The sequence below is a fragment of the Oncorhynchus gorbuscha genome, linkage group LG03 (genome assembly GCF_021184085.1).
Source record: "Oncorhynchus gorbuscha isolate QuinsamMale2020 ecotype Even-year linkage group LG03, OgorEven_v1.0, whole genome shotgun sequence".
Lineage (NCBI taxonomy): Eukaryota > Metazoa > Chordata > Actinopteri > Salmoniformes > Salmonidae > Oncorhynchus > Oncorhynchus gorbuscha.
In genome coordinates, this window is record NC_060175.1 from 21,468,676 (window position 1) to 21,486,635 (window position 17,960).

At 47.0% G+C, this 17,960-nt stretch overlaps 1 protein-coding gene across 1 annotated transcript in view; it reads right to left on the reverse strand.

The window, feature by feature from the left end:
* The window catches only part of LOC124027944 (helicase ARIP4-like), a 35,468-nt gene extending 17,555 nt beyond the window's left edge, over positions 1–17,913 (reverse strand). The window contains exons 1-11 of the mRNA XM_046340154.1: positions 17,767–17,913; positions 12,578–12,744; positions 10,065–10,680; positions 8,782–8,915; positions 6,961–7,161; positions 6,240–6,475; positions 5,397–5,579; positions 5,090–5,223; positions 3,310–3,506; positions 2,505–2,847; positions 2,091–2,268 (exon numbers count right to left, since the gene is read on the reverse strand). Of these exons, the coding sequence (XP_046196110.1) occupies positions 2,091–2,268; positions 2,505–2,847; positions 3,310–3,506; positions 5,090–5,223; positions 5,397–5,579; positions 6,240–6,475; positions 6,961–7,161; positions 8,782–8,915; positions 10,065–10,680; positions 12,578–12,701 (2,346 nt within the window). The 5' untranslated portion in view covers positions 12,702–12,744; positions 17,767–17,913. The remainder of the gene's footprint in view (positions 1–2,090; positions 2,269–2,504; positions 2,848–3,309; positions 3,507–5,089; positions 5,224–5,396; positions 5,580–6,239; positions 6,476–6,960; positions 7,162–8,781; positions 8,916–10,064; positions 10,681–12,577; positions 12,745–17,766) is intronic.
* Positions 17,914–17,960: the final 47 nt, after the last annotated feature.

The following is a 17,960-nucleotide window of genomic DNA, read 5'->3' on the forward strand; positions in this document are numbered from 1 at the left end:
TTCAAGCAACAATTAAAGCAGGAAGCACCAGTGACTCGGTCTATGAAAAAATGGTCAGATGAAGCAGATGCTAAACTACTGGACTGCTTTGCTATCACAGACTGGAACATGTTCCGGGATTCTTCCGATGACATTGAGTAATAGACCACATCAGTCACTGGCTTTATCAAGTGCATTGAGGACGTCGTCCCCACAGTGACTGTACGTACATACCCCAACCAGAAGCCAGGCAACAGGCAACATTTGCACTGAGCTAAAGGGTAAAGCTGCCAAATTTAGTGCCAGCATCTAACCCGGAAATCCCGCTATGCCCTGCGACGAACCATCAAACAGGCAAAGCGTCAATACAGGGCTAAGATTGAATCATACTACACCGGCTCCGACGCTCATCGGATGTGGCAGGGCTTGCAAACTATGACAGACTACAAAGGGAAGCACAGCCGCGAGCTGCCCAGTGACACGAGCCTCCCAGATGAGCTAAATCACTTCTATGCTCGCTTCGAGGCAAGCAACACTGAGGCATGCATGAGAGCATCAGCTGTTCCAGGCGACTGTGTGATCACGCTCTCCGTAGCCGACGTGAGTAAAGACCTTTAAACAGGTCAACATACACAAGGCTACGGAGCCAGACGGATTACCAGGACATGTGCTCCGAGCATGTGCTGACCAACTGGCAGGTGTCTTCACTGACATTTTCAAAATGTCCCTGATTGAGTCTGTAATACCAACATGCTTCAAGCAGACCACCATAGTCCCTGTGCCCAAGAACACAAAGGCAACCTGCCTAAATAACTACAGACTCATAGCACTCACGTCAGTAGCCATGAAGTGCTTTGAAAGGCTGGTAATGGCTCACATCAACAAACACCATTATCCCAGAAACCTTAGACCCACTCCAATTTGCATTCCGCCCAAACCGATCCACAGATGACGCAATCTCTATTACACTCCACACTGCCCTTTCCCACCTGGACAAAAGGAACACCTATGTGAGAATGCTGTTCATTGACTACAGCTCAGCGTTCAACACCATAGTACCCTCAAAGCTCATCACCAAGCTAAGGATTCTGGAACTAAACACCTCCCTCTGCAACTGGATCCTGGATTTCCTGACAGGCCGCCCCCAGGTGGTGAGGGTAGGTAGCAACACATCTGCAATGCTGATCCTCAACACTAGAGCTCCCCAGGGGTGCGTGCTCAGTCCCCTCCTGTACTCCCTGTTCACCAACGACTGCATGGCCAGGCACGACTCAAACACCATCATTAAGTTTGCTGACGACACAATAGTGGTAGGCCTGATCACCGACAACGACGAGACAGCCTATAGGGAGGAGGGCAGAGACCTGGCCGGGTGGTGCCAGAATAACAACCTATCCCTCAATGTAACCAAGACTAAGGAGATGATTGTGGACTACAGGAAAAGGAGCACCGAGCACGTCCCCAGTCTCATCGACAGGGCTGTATTGGAGCAGGTTGAGAGCTTCAAATTCCTTGGTGTCCACATCAACAATAAATTAGATTAGTCCAAACACACCAAGCCAGTCGTGAAGAGGGCACGACAAAGCCTATTCCCCCTCAGGAAACTAAAAAGATTTGGCATGGGTCCTGAGATCCTCAAAAGGTTCTACACTGCAACATCGGGAGCATCCTGACCGGTTGCATCACTGCCTGGTACGGCAATTGCTTGGCCTCCGACCGCAAGGCACTTCAGAGGGTAGTGCGTACGGCCCAGTACATCACTGGGGCAAAGCTGCCTGCCATCCAGGACCTCTACACCAGCCATAGACTGTTCTCTCTACTACCACATGGCAAGCGGTATTGAGGTGCCAAGTCTAGGACAAAAAGGCTTCTCAACAGTTTTTACCCCCAAGCCATAAGACTCCTAAACAGGTAACCAATGGTTACCCAGACTATTTGCATTAAGGTTTACACCTGTTGTATTCGGCGCACGTGACAAATAAACTTTGATTTGATTTGAAAAAATGCAGTAGAACTGACTTTGAGGTCCAGAGTTGAGTTTGAGTGGTCTGTGGTATGCCTGTCTGTCTCTGTCTAATCCCACAGCACCAGTACAGCAATCTCAGCCTCACCTTGCAGCAGACGCAGAAGGCCTTGAGTGGGTTAAGGCCCAGCCAGCCGCTGTTGCCTGCCTCTCTGAAGCGGTTCATAAACTCAGTGTAAAGGGCCCTCTGCAGGGGTGACAGGCGCACCATGATCACATGCTCTTCCTTGGAGGGGAGCTGGTCCCGCAGTACGTCGTGGCCTCGCCTGGGACAGACACAGATTATTATCAGACTGCATATACACCTAACCAATCCTATCTATAGGAGAGAGTAGGGGCTAAGAGTAAGGGGTTGATTTAGGATGAGAAACCATATTTGACAGAGAGAGGATAGAGAAATCGAGAAAGAGAGTGAGAGACAGAAAGAGCGATATAAAAAGCAAAAGGTGAGGAGAGGTAGGTGAATTTAAAAAAAATAGTCTGCACTCTTCTCTGCTCTCACCTCTGGACGAAGCCCTCCAGCAGACTATGGAGGACGTGACTTCGATATCTCATCACCCTGGCATCCTGCGGCGTGCTGTCCACACACTGCCCGTTCAGAATGGGCCTCTCGAACATGTTACTGAACTCCTGCCTGGTGCCCAGGAAATCAGGCCTGACAAAGTCCACCATGCACCAGTACTCTATCAGGTTGTTCTGCAGGGGGTATCCTGTGAGGACCACACGTCGCCTGGAGCGGATGTTCTTCAGGGCCTGCGAGGTGCTGGCATGGCAGTTCTTAATGCGGTGGCCCTCATCACAGATCACCACGTCTGGACCGGGCCTGGCCAGGGCCTTCTCCATACCTAGAAGGAGGAGGAGGAGTGAGAGTACAACACAAGGTAGGAGAATGTGTGTGTGTTTGTAGGTGTGTGAGAAAAAAAAGTAACATAACTAATAACATAAATTATGATGAATGGATAAAATAATAACGTTCTCTGATCTATTATTAGTAGTAGAATGTCATTGCAATTCATCAGCCTTGGCATTTTAATATGGTCATTTATGGCGTTTTTTTACAAGGCATTACTCATCCAGTGTCTAGTGAACTGCTGTCAGCCTACAGTATTGTATCTTTATATTGGTGATACATTATCTCATATTCATAAAGCTTCTCAGAGTCAGTTTTGCATTTTAGGATCACAATAAATAATATTAGCTGTGGGACCTGATCCTAGATCAGCACTCCTAATTTGAAACTACTACTACTCCGGCCCCAGAACACCTATAGTGGGCCCTGCAGCGACCTCTGACCACTGACTCATTACCTTTCATGAGCTCCTGCTGCCTCTCCTCTTCGTCCAGGTCGATGATGACGGGTCCCTGGGGCTTCTTGGACTTCCTCTTCCTGCCTGTCACAAAGCTCTTCTTCAGGGACAGCAGGCGGTACATCTCGTACCCCATCAGGAGGACACCTCCATCCCTGGACCAGTCCTCCACTACCTTAGCCCGAGCCACCGTGGTTCTGTAGGGCACACACAATCATACGTAAGCAATGTTACGTACATATGCTCTCGCACACAGGCACACGTCAGGGCTGTCATTAAGTACCTTATGGCTATACCGTACACATGTCAGGGCTGTCATTAAGTACCTCATGGCTATACCGTACACACGTCAGGGCTGTCATTAAGTACCTCATGGCTATACCGTACACATGTCAGGGCTGTCATTAAGTACCTCATGGTACCGTACACATGTCAGGGCTGTCATTAAGTACCTCATGGTACCGTACACATGTCAGGGCTGTCATTAAGTACCTCATGGTACCATACACATGTCAGGGCTGTCATTAAGTACCTCATGGCTATACCGTACACATGTCAGGGCTGTCATTAAGTACCTCATGGTACCGTACACATGTCAGGGCTGTCATTAAGTACCTCATGGTACCGTACACATGTCAGGGCTGTCATTAAGTACCTCATGGCTATACCGTACACATGTCAGGGCTGTCATTAAGTACCTCATGGTACCGTACACATGTCAGGGCTGTCATTAAGTACCTCATGGTACCGTACACATGTCAGGGCTGTCATTATGTACCTCATGGTACCGTACACATGTCAGGGCTGTCATTAAGTACCTCATGGTACCGTACACATGTCAGGGCTGTCATTAAGTACCTCATGGTACCGTACACATGTCAGGGCTGTCATTAAGTACCTCATGGTACCGTACACATGTCAGGGCTGTCATTAAGTACCTCATGGTACCGTACACATGTCAGGGCTGTCATTAAGTACCTCATGGTACCGTACACATGTCAGGGCTGTCATTAAGTACCTCATGGTACCGTACACACGGCAGTACACAAACGGCGGCAGCACATACGGAACACACACACACACCCGGCAGAACACGCACACACATGCACCCGGCAGAACACACACACACGCACCCGGCAGAACACGCACACACACGCACCCGGCAGAACACGCACACACACGCACCCGGCAGAACACGCACACACACGCACCCGGCAGAACACGCACACACACGCACCCGGCAGAACACGCACACACACGCACCCGGCAGAACACGCACACACACGCACCCGGCAGAACACGCACACACACGCACCCGGCAGAACACGCACACACACGCACCCGGCAGAACACGCGCACACACGCACCCGGCAGAACACACGCACACACGCGGCAGAACACACACACGCGGCAGAACACACACGCGGCAGAACACACACGCGGCAGAACACGCACACACACACACACATATATGGCAGAACACGCAGCAGAACACACACACACATATGGCAGAACACGCAGCAGAACACACACACACATATATGGCAGAACACGCAGCAGAACACGCGCGCGCACACACACACACACACACACACACACACACACACACACACACACACACACACACACACACACACACACACACACACACACACACACACACACACACACACACACACACACACACACACACACACGCGGCAGAACACGCACGCACGACAGTATACAATTGACACAGTGCAGTGTGTTAGTCAGCTTTACTATATAAAATGTCACATACTTGTGCTCGTCATTGAGGATGTGGACTCTGAAGGTGCGTCCTGTGACGATGGCAGGGTCACTATCAGGGGGAAGGGCCTCTTGGGTGGGAAGCCACAGGTTAAACTCCGCCAGCCAGTTCTGAAGGGTGTTCACCTGGGGAGAAAGAGAGAGATAAAGACACAGCTGTGCTCACAGACAGACACACACACACACAGAGACACACAGAGACACACAGGGGAGATGAACAGAGAGCAATGGGAGAATAGAGACAGAAAGCAAGAGAAGAGAGCGAGACACACTCATCATCTCCTTAACGGTCTACTCACAGGGACGATGGCCAGTACAGTGTGGGCCCCGGTGTGTCTGAGCAGGATGTCTATAAAGGAGATGACCTGCAGGGTCTTGCCCAGACCCATGCTGTGGGCCAGGATACAGCCAAACCCGCTGCTGCCCTTATAGCGCTCCAGAGACTCCACCAGGTTATCATAGAGGAACCGGATCCCACCAACCTGGGGAGGGAGGGAGAGAGGTAGGAAAGAAGGGGGAGGAAAGAGATGGAGCGAGAGAGAGGGGGGTAAGTGGGGGAAGGAGTGAGAAGGAGATGAGGGATGGAGGAAGAGAGAATGAACTCAATTAAATAACGCATGCAGTGTTAGTGAGTTAGTGTACCTGGTGAGGTTTGACGTCACGTGCCAGTTGTGGGGTGAGATACAAGTCTTTCTCCTCTATGGGGTGCTGCAGTCTGTGTGTGGGTGCGCTTGTGTGTTTGTGTGAGCTAGTTAACGTAACTGGTGAGGTTTGACGGCCCGGGCCAGCTGTGGGACGAGGAACAGTTCTTCCTCCTATGCAGTTTGTGTGTGTGTGTGCGCGCATTAGTTAACGTAACTGGTGAGGTTTGACGGCCTGGGCCAGCTGTGGGACGAGGAACAGTTCTTCCTCCTCTGCAGTTTGTGTGTGTGTGTGTGTGTGTGTGTGTGTGTGTGTGTGTGTGTGTGTGTGTGTGTGTGTGTGTGTGTGTGTGTGTGTGTGTGTGTGTGTGTGCATTAGTTAACGTAACTGGTGAAGTTTGACGGCCTGGGCCAGTTGTGGGGCCAGGAACAGGTCTTCTTCCTCTGCAGGGTGCTGCAGTGTGTGTGTATGCGTGTGCACGCGTGCATTAGTTAACGTACCTGGTGAGGTTTGACGGCCCGGGCCAGCTGTGGGGCGAGGAACAGGTCTTCTTCCTCTGCGGGGTGGTTGATATTAACTAGGACCCTCCCCTGGGCATCTGGTTGGTTGAGCGAGTCATTGATATGCGCGCCGCTGCTCTCCGCCGTGCCCCCCACACCTTCGTCCTCCTCCTCATTGGCCGACTCACTGCTGATCTGCAGGGCGTCGTCGTCCCCAGAGCTCAGCTCGATCACGTCTGGGAGGAATTTGATCGATTAGATGTATTTATTATTCGGGTAAACAACGACACAGTTAAAAACATCAAAATAACACACTTATTGCCACTGTGGTCCTGGAAGACAGCAGGCATCATTAGTTCCGAGCAGGAAAATTGATATTCATAGTTCATGCCATTAAGCGTTCATAACCTGACAGCTAACCAATTACTGTGTATATATATTCCTGTTAGTCCAACCAAGGAACGTTATAACTTCAAGGTCCTACCTATAACATTATTTGCCCTTCTAGAGATCTGAAAGGATTGGACAGGTCTAAGAAATATGTTAATAGCACCGCCTTACCTTCTGATAGATAGGCTATGGGGAAGTTACACCATATTATGTACACCAATCGAATAGTCTCAGATCTCCACAAGTGCATAGAGTCTCGGGGTTCAATTTGGGACACAGCCAGAGAGTTGTGGTTGTTCCCTTTATTTGAGCAGTCCTCCTACAGTCTTACCGTCTCTGATAGCAGGTCTGACAGCAGGTCTGATAGCCAGTCTGATAATGGGAATAGCTGGTGGCTTGACATCCTCCTGCTTCTCCTCCTCCTCACTACTGTCACTGCTGTCCAGGCAGATGACGTCCTGCCTGGCTAGGAAAGCAGCCTCTAACGACCCCTGACCTTGACACTCCTCCTCCCCAGGCCTCAACACCGATTCTATTGGAGGAGAGAGGGAAATGCACTGAGAACAATGAGAGAAAGAGAGAGAAAGAAAGAGAGAGAGACACAGACAAGCAGAGCAGGATACGGGTAACATGGAACCCAATCCTGCTGCGCGCGTGCGCAACCGTGCATACATTTATTTTGTCCCCCTACACCAAACGTGATCATGACACGCAGGTTAAAATATCAAAACAAACTTTGAACCAATGATATTAATTTGGGGACAGGTGGAAAAGCATGAAACATTTATGGCAATTTAGCTTGCACTTGCTAGCTAATTTGTCCTATTTAGCTAGCTTGCCGTTTTTAGCTAATTTGTCCTGGGATATAAACATTAGGTTGTTATTTTACCTGAAATGCACAAGGTCCTCTACTCCAACAATTAATCCACACATTAAAAAAACGGTCAACCGAATCGCTTCGAGTCATCTCTCCTTCCAGGCCTTTTCATCATTTAACTTATATGGTGACTGGCATCTAAACTTTCATAGTATTACAACAACAACCGGCAACAGTTTGTCTTTCAATCACCCATGCGAGCAGTGTGGGTGCAATAATTGAATAACATAGATTCCTACATTTATTTTGTGACGCGAGCAGTGTAGACAGGGTATAAGTGAAAGATCGAAAGAGAAGGAATGAGCACAGTACATCAGAAAGTATTACATTTTTTTGCGGGGGCTTTGTCTAAAATGTACTAAAATGATCTATTTGACATAGGCGGGTTGGTTGTTTCGCAAGAAAACCAACATATGCACAAATATGGGGCAAAACAGACGGGGTTGGCTAAGATTGTTGACAATATACCAACTATATTTTGTCTCCAATGTTTACTGAAAACCCAAATACATTTGCACAATGAGCACATGTTGTCTCAAATATATCGTTACAGCTGTTGGTTAGCTAGCTAGTGAATTTTTGCCGTATTAGCATAGATGTGACATGAGTCAAATCTAGAACAAGATAAAACTAGCTGAAAAGTGCCACCTACAATTCCCCACATTGCAGCTTCTTGCTAGCTATCTAGACATTCAGAATCACAACCCCACACAGACCTCTGCACCAACTAAATTTTAATAAAACAGTTTGACAGTGTTTATGAGTGCACCCCATAAAAAAGAGGCACTGGTAGAAGTGGCGCTACAGTCATTGGCTCCATGTGTAGCAAGTGAAGTGGGAGATTTCTAATCAATGGTAAATGTAATTTAAATAACCAAATTAAGTTGGCTAAATAAGAAGGCTTAGGCTACAATGATCAACCAACAAGTAGGCCGTTTCATATCAATAGAGTTGTTGTAGACAAGGACGCCTCAAAATGGCCTTAATTAGCCTTGCTACTTTAGCTAGCTTGTTGGCTACTGTAGCTAGCTAGATTCTTTACAACGATTTTATACAGCAAAGACAGGCCGCAACAAATTTGTCTAAATTGCACGATTCGGTATGGTTACTTTCTCCCTTAGTCCTACACACATTGACTGTCACATTCACTGGCCCCCACCCTTCCCCCACTCTTCTGCTGAAATAAGCAGAGCTCTCTCGCAAGAGCGTTTCCATTGAACCCCCCCCCAAATGTATTTTCTTTGTCCAGAGGGTGGTTTGGGGTAGAACTCTCACCTGGGGGAGGACAATCTGTGACAGGTGGTGCTGTATAGTCCTTCCTCTGCTGCTCCAGACGCCTCAGCCTCTCTAACTCCTCCTGCTGGGCTGCCTTGGTTACTGCTTCCATCTGGTGCTCCTTTAGCAGCTTCCTGTTCGGAGAAGAGGAGGACGGGTTAGAGGAGAGGAGGACTTGTTAGACGAGAGCACAGAAGACTGGTTAAAGTAGATGAGGACAGTGGACAGGTTAAAGGAGAGGAGAACTGGTTAGAGGAGAGGAGGACAGGTTAGAGGAGGAGGACGGGTCAGAGGAGGAGGATGAGGACGGATCAGAAGGGAGGGGGACGGGTCAGAGGAGAGGGGGACGGGTCAGAGGAGAGGGGGACGGGTCAGAGGAGAGGGGGACGGGTCAGAGGAGAAGGGGGGCGGGTCAGAGGAGAAGGGGGACGGGTCAGAACAGAGGAGGACGGAGGTGGGCGGGTCAGAAGAGAGGAGGACGGAGGGGGCGGGTCAGAAGAGAGGAGGTCGGAGGGGGCGGGTCAGAAGAGAGGAGGACGGAGGGGGCGGGTTAGAAGAGAGAGGGGGGCAAGTCAGAAGGGAGGAGGACGGAGGTGGGGGCGGGTCAGAAGAGAGGAGGACGGAGGGGGCGGGTCAGAAGAGAGGAGGACGGAGGGGGTGGGTCAGAAGAGAGGAGGACAGAGGGGGCTGGTCAGAGGAGGACGGGGGAGCGGGTCAAAAGAGAGGAGGACGGAGGGGGCGGGTCAGAGGAGGACGGGGGAGAGGGTCAGAAGAGAGGACGGAGGGGGCGGGTCAGAAGAAAGGAGGACGGAGGGGGCGGGTCAGAAGAGAGGAGGATGGAGGGGGCGGGATAGAGAGGAGGACGGAGGGGGTGGGTCAGAAGAGGACGGCGGGTCAGAGGAGGACGGGGAGCGGGGCAGAAGAGAGGGGGCGGGTCAGAAGAGAGGAGGGCGGGTCAGAAGAGAGGAGATCGGAGGGGGGGGCGGGAGGAGGAGGACGGGGGAGCGGGTCAAGAGAGGACGGAGGGGGGGTGGGTCAGAGGAGGACGGGGGAGAGGGTCAGAAGAGAGGACGGAGGGGGCGGGTCAGAAGAGGACGGAGGGGGGCTGGTCAGAGGAGGACGGGGGAGAGGGTCAGAAGAGAGGAGGACGGGTCAGAGGAAAGGAGGATGGGTCAGGGGAAAGGAGGATGGGTCAGGGGAAAGGAGGATGGGTCAGAGGAAAGGAGGGGGATAGGTTAGAAGAGGGTGCATTATACATTGGCACCACCCTATCAAACAAATACCTGATGTTCTTCCTCATGTGTGCTGGTTTAGAGGTCTTAGCAGGCTTAGGGTCCTTAGACTTGGAGACCCTCGGTTTCTTCTTTTTGCCCGCAGAGGGCTTGTTCTGGCTGGGGCTCTCAGGACCAGACGAAGGGGCTTGGGACTTTGAAGCCTTGGAGGCCCTTGGTTTCTTCTTTTTGCCCACAGAGGTCTTGTCCTGGCTGGGGCTCTCAGGACCGGACGAAGGGGCCTGGGACTTTGAAGCCTTGGAGGCCCTTGGTTTCTTCTTTTTGCCCGCAGGGGGGATGTCCTGGCTGGGGCTCTCAGGACGGGACGGGGGCTGGGAGCGAGATGCAGGTCTCGAGTTGGGCTGAGAGGAAGGCCTGGAGGCGGGCTTTTTGTCCACAGGGGGGATGTCCTGACTGGGGCTCTCAGGACGGGATGGGGGCTGGGAGCCATCGCCAGACGGGGGCTTGGATCGAGACGCAGGTCTCGAGTTGGGCTGGGAGGAAGGCCTGGAGGAAGGCTGAGACGGAGGCCCAGAGGTAGGCTCTTCCGAGGGTGAGGTAGCTGAGGGGGAGTCCCTCCCTCCCTGGGTCTCCATCTCTGTACTGCCATGGCCACTCTCTGGCTGCTCTGTGGGACAGAGGAGCAGAGAATGACATCAATCAGTCAACTAATTATTAAATCAGTGTCTGGGAAACTGGCCAATAGGGTTAGAGAAATAGACAAACACTTTTGGGAAAGCATTGTTTGTTGGGAACTTTCTCCAATCACCCTTGGACACTATTGAATGGTGTTGAATGCATTCAGTTGTACAACTGACTAGATATCCCCCTTTCCCTTACAGAAGCATTGGTTGATCAGTTTCTGGGGTACTTTCAATGGAGAATCTCAATTGAACAACATTCTAAGTCCAGGATCAGGCTTAATGATGAGTCTTGGAAATCGTCCTAAAATCCTAACTCTTGTATTCTTTAATGAGCCAAATAATCATTTTCTCTATGGTTCATTCATTGCTATTACTGTATGACCCCAGTAAGACATGTTACATACAGTGTTTGCGTCCCAAATGGAACCCTATTTCCTTAATAGTGCACTACGTTTTACAAGGCCCTTTTAGGGCCCTGGTCAAAGGTACAGCACTAGAAAGAGAATAGGGTGCCATTTGGGATGTATCCAGTGTCTTCATTAGTCTCCCATCCTTCTCGGCAGCCAGGCTGTGAGAGTTAGTGGGGCCTTGCTTGGTGTTCCTTACCCCTGGAAGCCTCTCACATTCATGGCATTGAACACATAGTTTGGAGGCGTTGCTCAGAGCAGATGCAGGCAGCTCCAGGATGGAAGTATCATTCCAGCAGCATTCATCAGAACCTGCATTCTCCTGCCTGTGGTTCTGTCTGTTCTAACATGTTGCTGACACTAGTCCGTCTGTAAAAATGTGGGACACGGTGGCTCCGAAGACTCTCTCCAAGTGCCTGGTGTAACAGTATAATTTTAAACCGTCCCCTCGCCCATACCCGGGCGCGAACCAGGGACCCTCTGCACACATCAACAACAGTCACCCACGAAGCATCGTTACCCATCGCTCCACAAAAGCCGTGGCCCTTGCAGAGCAAGAGGAACTAGTACTTCAAGGTCTCAGAGCAAGTGACGTAACCGATTGAAACGCTATTTAGCGCACACCGCTAACTAAGCTAGCCGTTTCACATCCGTTACACTCACCCCCCTTTTGACCTTCCTCCTTTTTCCGCAGCAACCAGTAATCCGGGCCAACAGCATCAATGTAACAGTATAATTTTAAACCGTCCCCTCGCCCATACCCTGGCCGCGAACCAGGGACCTTCTGCGCACATCAACAACAGTCACCCACGAAGCATCGTTATCCATCGCTCCACAAAAGCCGCGGCCCTTGCAGAGCAAGGGGAACTACTACTTCAAGGTCTCAGAGCAAGTGACGTAACCGATTGAAACGCTATTTAGCGCACACCGCTAACTAAGCTAGCCGTTTCACATCCGTTACACTGGCTCACTACCTGTCTGTTGTGTGCCCCAAATGGCTCTCTATTCCCTCTGTAGTGCACTACTTTTGACCAGGTACCATAAGCCTGGTCAAAAGAAGGGAATAGGGTGCCATTGGGGACAAGTACTCTGTGTAATTGATTGGTTGACTACATAAGTTCACATTTTAAATAAAGATGTTTTGCGTCAGACTGCTGTACAACCATTTTAAAACAGACTCCGCGATATGACATTGCCCTGAGCAGCAGGATGAACTGAGAATAATATTAAGCGCAATGCAAGACGATGCACTCGCACAGAGTATCTGCAAATGTGGATGGGTACGGTTCGTTCTGCTGCAACGTGGTAGCTGCAGCACAACAGTGGACAAGTGCTGTTTACTTTATGTATCACCTACTCTACCTTTAACAGATATAGTATTTAAAGTGAATTACAATGACTTCTAGAATGTATTGTGAGTAGTAATCTAGATGCAAATCTACGGAGGTGACACCCCCCCCCCCCCGCCACTCACCGACTGCATCATCTTCATCATCCCCATCGTTGTCACCCTCATCAATCTCCTCCTCTTCCAGATCCTCCTCTTCACTGTTAACGCTGGGGTCCAGGTCACTTCCTGAGATCGATTCTTCAGACATTGCGTCCCACAGAGCATTACCTACACATCCTCACTTGGGGTACCTGCAATCAAATAGAGTACACACGCTTTAGCCATTATGTCAAACAACAAAGCAGAGACCCCATTTAAAGGGGTAGGTGATCTAGGCCAATTCAGGGTAAGAAAAGAAATATGTAATTTTGGCGAACTCTCTTTAAGCTTGGCAAAACTCCCTCACGACGCCAGGACAGCGGAGTCAATCACCACCTTCTGGAGACACCTGAAACCCCACCTCTAAGGAATACCTAGGATAGGATAAAGTAATCCTTCTCACCCCCCCCCCCCCCCCTTAAAAGATTTAGATGCACTATTGTAAAGTGGCTGTTCCACTGGATGTCATAAGGTGAATGCACCAATTTGTAAGTCGCTCTGGATAAGAGCGTCTGCTAAATGACTTAAATGTAAATGTAATGTAATGCAAAATGTGCAGAGTTTATTGTTGTGAAGTGGGATGTTTGTTGGGGGTTGGAAAATAGAACGAAAATGTGGAAAAACAACAAAAGCATGATAACATAAATCACATCAGCGAGTAGATCGTTATCAATCACATGGTTTCATTTTCACTTTCGTCATCTAAGACAGAAGTGCTTGCAATAGAACAATACAGTGGATTATAAACTGTCATCACTTTACTCTGCCTCTTCTAAAGCTTGCATTCTCAAAGAGTCAGAGAGAAAAGAGTAAAAGGAGCTTGTGTGTGTGTGTGTATTTATGTGTGTGAGCGAGAGACAGAGAGAGCGTGAGCGAGCTGGCCAATTACATAAGACCTAAGTTACATAACTGGCCATTGCCACTCAGGCTGTGCCTTCCCTTGAACAGGCTAACCCAATAGACACACAGAGCATGGTCTCTCTGCACCTTTCTCTCACCTCACTCACATACAAAAGCCTACATACAGTCTCAGGGCAGGTCCCGAAACGGTTCCTTCAGATGGTTATGAAACGACTGTGTCAGGTCCGAGTGTCACAGATCCCGCCCACACACGCAAGACAGACATTCTCTCACGCACTTTAAGTCTACCGTTCTCCTATTAATGAAAGATGCAGAGTGTGCTGCAAAATTAGATATTTTATGTCATGTCTCTTATAAATGTGTGGAGTAGGAAACTTGGCAAGGCTCATACTTGGTCATAAGAGTTGACGGGCAAACTACAGTGCCTTCAGAAAGAATTCACACCTCCTGAATTTTTCCACATTTTGTTATGTTATAACCTGAATTTAAAATGGATTACATTTAGATTTTGTGTCACTGACCTACACACAATACCCCATAACGTGAAAGTGGAATTATGTTTTTCAATATTTTTTACAAATTAATTCAAAAGGAAAAGCTGAAATGTCTTGAGTCAATAAGTTAGTTTCCAAACTCAGTCCTCGGGAACCTAAAGGGTGCAGGTTTTGTTTTTTTTCCCCAGTACTACACAGCTGATTCAAATAATCAACTAATCTTTAAGCTTTGATTATTTGAATTGTCTGTGTAGTGCTCGGGCAAAAAACTAAACGTGCACCTCATGGAGTCCCGTGAACAGATTTTGGGAAACACTGCAATAAGTATTCAAACCCAGCGTCATGATGAGCCTAAATAAGTTTAGGAGTAAAAAGGTGATTAACAAGTCACATAAATTGCATGGACTCACTCTGTGTGCCATAATAGTATTCAACATGATTTTTGAATGACTACCTGATCTCTGTACCCCACACATACAAATAATTGTAAGGTCCCTCAGTAAAGCAGTGAATTTCTAACACAGGTTCAAACAAAAAAACAGGGAGGTTTTCCAATGCCTCGCAAAGAAGGGCACCTATTGGTAGATGGGTAAAAAATTAAATAAAAAGCAGACAATGAATATCCCTTTGAGCATGGTGAGGTCAATTAATTACACGTTGGATAGTGTAGCAATACTCCCAGTCAGTACAAAGATACAGGCGTCCTTCCTAACTCACTAAAGACCCTGGAAACCGCTCTTGGATTTCAGTGAGGCCAATGGTGACTTTTTTTAAACAGTTAGAGTTTAATGGCTGTGATAGGAGAAAACAGAGGATTGATCAACGACATTGTAGTTACTCAACAATACTAACCTAAATGACAGAGTGAAAAGAAAGCTTGTATGGAATAAAAAAATATTTCAAAACATGCATCCTGTTTGCAATAAATAAATAAAAACAGCAAAGAATGTGGCATAGAAATTAACTTTATGTCCTGAATACAAAGCATTATGTTTGGGAGGCAAATCCAACACAACACATCAAGGAGTAACCACTCAACATATTTTGAAGTCTGGTGGTGGCTGCATCATGTTATGGGTATGCTTGTCATCAGCAAGGACAAGGGAGTTAAAAAAATAAATAATAATAAATGGAATAGAGCTAAGCACAGGCAACATCCTTGAGGAAAACCTTGATCAGTCTGCTTTCCAACAGACAAATGTACCTTTCAGCAGGGCAATAACCTAAAACACAAGGCTAAATATACACTGGAATTGCTTACCAAGACGACACCGAATGTTCCTGAGTGGCCTAGTTACAGTTTACTTAAATCTGCCTGAAAATGAATGTCAAGACTTGAAAATGGCTGTCTAGAAATGAGCAACAACCAGATTTAAGAATTTTTAAAAGAGCAATGTGTAAATGTTGTACAATCCAGGTGTGCAAAGTTTTAATCGCTGCCAAAGGTGATTCTAACATGTAATGACTCAAGGGTGTGAATAGTCATATAAACTGAGATATTTCTGTATTTCATTTTCAATACATTTGCAAACATTTCTAGAAACCATAAAAGGAGGCTTGTATAATGCAGAGATGACACTTTACTTAAATATGTATTTTATTTAAGATATTAGAAACACAATGTTGAAGTAAAGACCCCTGTCAACTAAAATCAACTCTTGTATTTAGTTGGGGATAAATGATTTGCCTTCGGTAAGTTTAAGAAACTTGAACTTTTGTGCCTTGTAATTCTGTTACCAAAAACCCATGTCTCGGAAATGTTCTCTCCCCCCGTGGAGGATAATGAAAGTTCACAGAAGTAACAGAAGTTAGTTGTAGTGTTTTACAGATGTTTTATTTATTAATTCAAATAGGTCAGTTAAAAACAACTAAGTCAACTAAGTCAGTTAAAAACAAATTCTAATTTTACAATGATGGCCTACCCCAGCCAAACCCTCCCCTAATCTGGACGACGCTGGGCCAACTGTGCGCCGCCCTATGGGACTCCCGATCACGGCCGGTTGTGATACAGCTCGGGATCGAACCAGGGTCTGTAGTGACGCCTCTAGCACTGAGATACAGTGCCTTAGACCGCTGCAACACTCAGGGGACCTGACATCAAGTTTGTTTAGGAATTATTAAGTGATTAAAACTCTAATTTCCCCCAAAAAATCAGCAACAGAATTTCGGCATTGAATTAGCTACAATGGGAAATCATAGTAGTCACAAACCAGTTTGCCACTGTCCTCCCACTTACATACTGTTATGTTCAGTTCATACGTTTTTTTCTTCTTATATTTCTGTCATCTGGCGCTCAAAGCAAGACTGTGAAAACAGTCTGGACAACCCTCCCTCTCACTCACTCACTCAGTCACCAGTTAAAGTCACCTACCCTCATTCCATTTACTGTAACAAGCATCCTGAAAAGTAGTTGAAATCTGGTGTCAGCCCTGACCAGACTGAATCTGAACCAATCATAGACGTCTATGTTTCACAAGTTTGGACAAGACAATAGAGAAGTTGTATGATTTGTTCAACTTAAAATCAATGGCTTTTGTTTGGCAGGCATTTTAAAGTGACAAATTAGTCAAATCATAATTATGTTACCGTGGAATTGCCTATATCTATCTCACTAGCTGTGTTATTCAGGTTTTCTATGTAGGCTAACAGGGACTGTATTCAGGAGTGCTGATCTACGATCAGGTTCCCACTGTTCATAAATTATTATATAAAAGGCTAAACTGATCATAGACCAGCTTTGTGGATAGGGGCCCAGAGCTGATTGAGAGAACACTAGAGGTGAAAACCTTGTGTAAAAAAACAAAATATAGTGTCAAATCTGACAGAGGAAAAAAGCTGCAGCATTGAACACAGTCAGAATCACAGATCGCAGATCTCAAACTCAAGAATCTCAACATTAAGTTTCTTTGTGATCGGTATCCATGGTGAACCCAGATAGAGTCAGCCGATACATAAGGTTTTCAATAATACATGCATGTCCAGCATAAAATATGTATACATTCCTGCACAGCTGCTTACAAAATATCAACTGTATGGCCACTACACTGAGCAGCATGTAATAATACCTCTCCTCCTGCATATCAAACTATGATCCCAAGGCAATAATTGTGTGTTATTTGAATTTAGATTTAAGAAAACATAACTTCCTCTCCCACACACTACTACTGAGCCATAGTGCAGTGTATTACATAAACATGTTAAATAAATGCAAAATATTGTATCCAACTCTAGCTTCTGTAAGTAGCTATGACGAACAGCCATAAATAGGTAGCCGATACCTGGCTTACTTGTTTTCTGTACCCACCCTCCAAACGTTTAATATGTTATTCGTTAGCGAACATCAACATTATAAAACATGTAGAATCTACAAATATTAGCAAGCAAATCAGATACTGTTATTTTTTACGCTAATCTGGGTTGGAACACTGCTAAGAAATAGCTAGTTAGCTAACGTTAGCACTAGCTACCGTGCCCATTCAAAAGACAGTATTATTCTAAGGCTGGGTAAACTAGCTACCGCGATAGCTATAACCAGATAATTTACTATCTTTTGTTTTGCCACAATTAGTTAACTAGCTAAATCTGAACGATTTCTATGAATATGAACAAACAAGTCGTACTAAATACAGCCAGATAGCAGCTAGTTCGTGCGTGATTGAGCAGCTAGCTTGTTGTTAGCGAGCTAGCATCATGTTAGCATACAAATCGCTGTTTTCAGCCAACGTCTATTGTCCAGGGGATGGCTAATCTAGAAAGCCCCTTATGTCACTGAAAAACAAGTTAAATTCGAAACAAAAAGGTGCCAAACTATGTACTTACATTTTGCATTTCCTTAGGAAATAGTGACGATATGTTAATGATTAATCTTTTTTTTTTTATAAACAGTGTAGCTAGCTATTTTTTGATTCCCCCCTCACAGTTTCTTCAAGGGTAACAGTAACAATGTTCCCTGCACGCATGGAAAAACAACACGCCAGAACATAGTTCCGGAGGAACACTCGAATTCCCAAAAC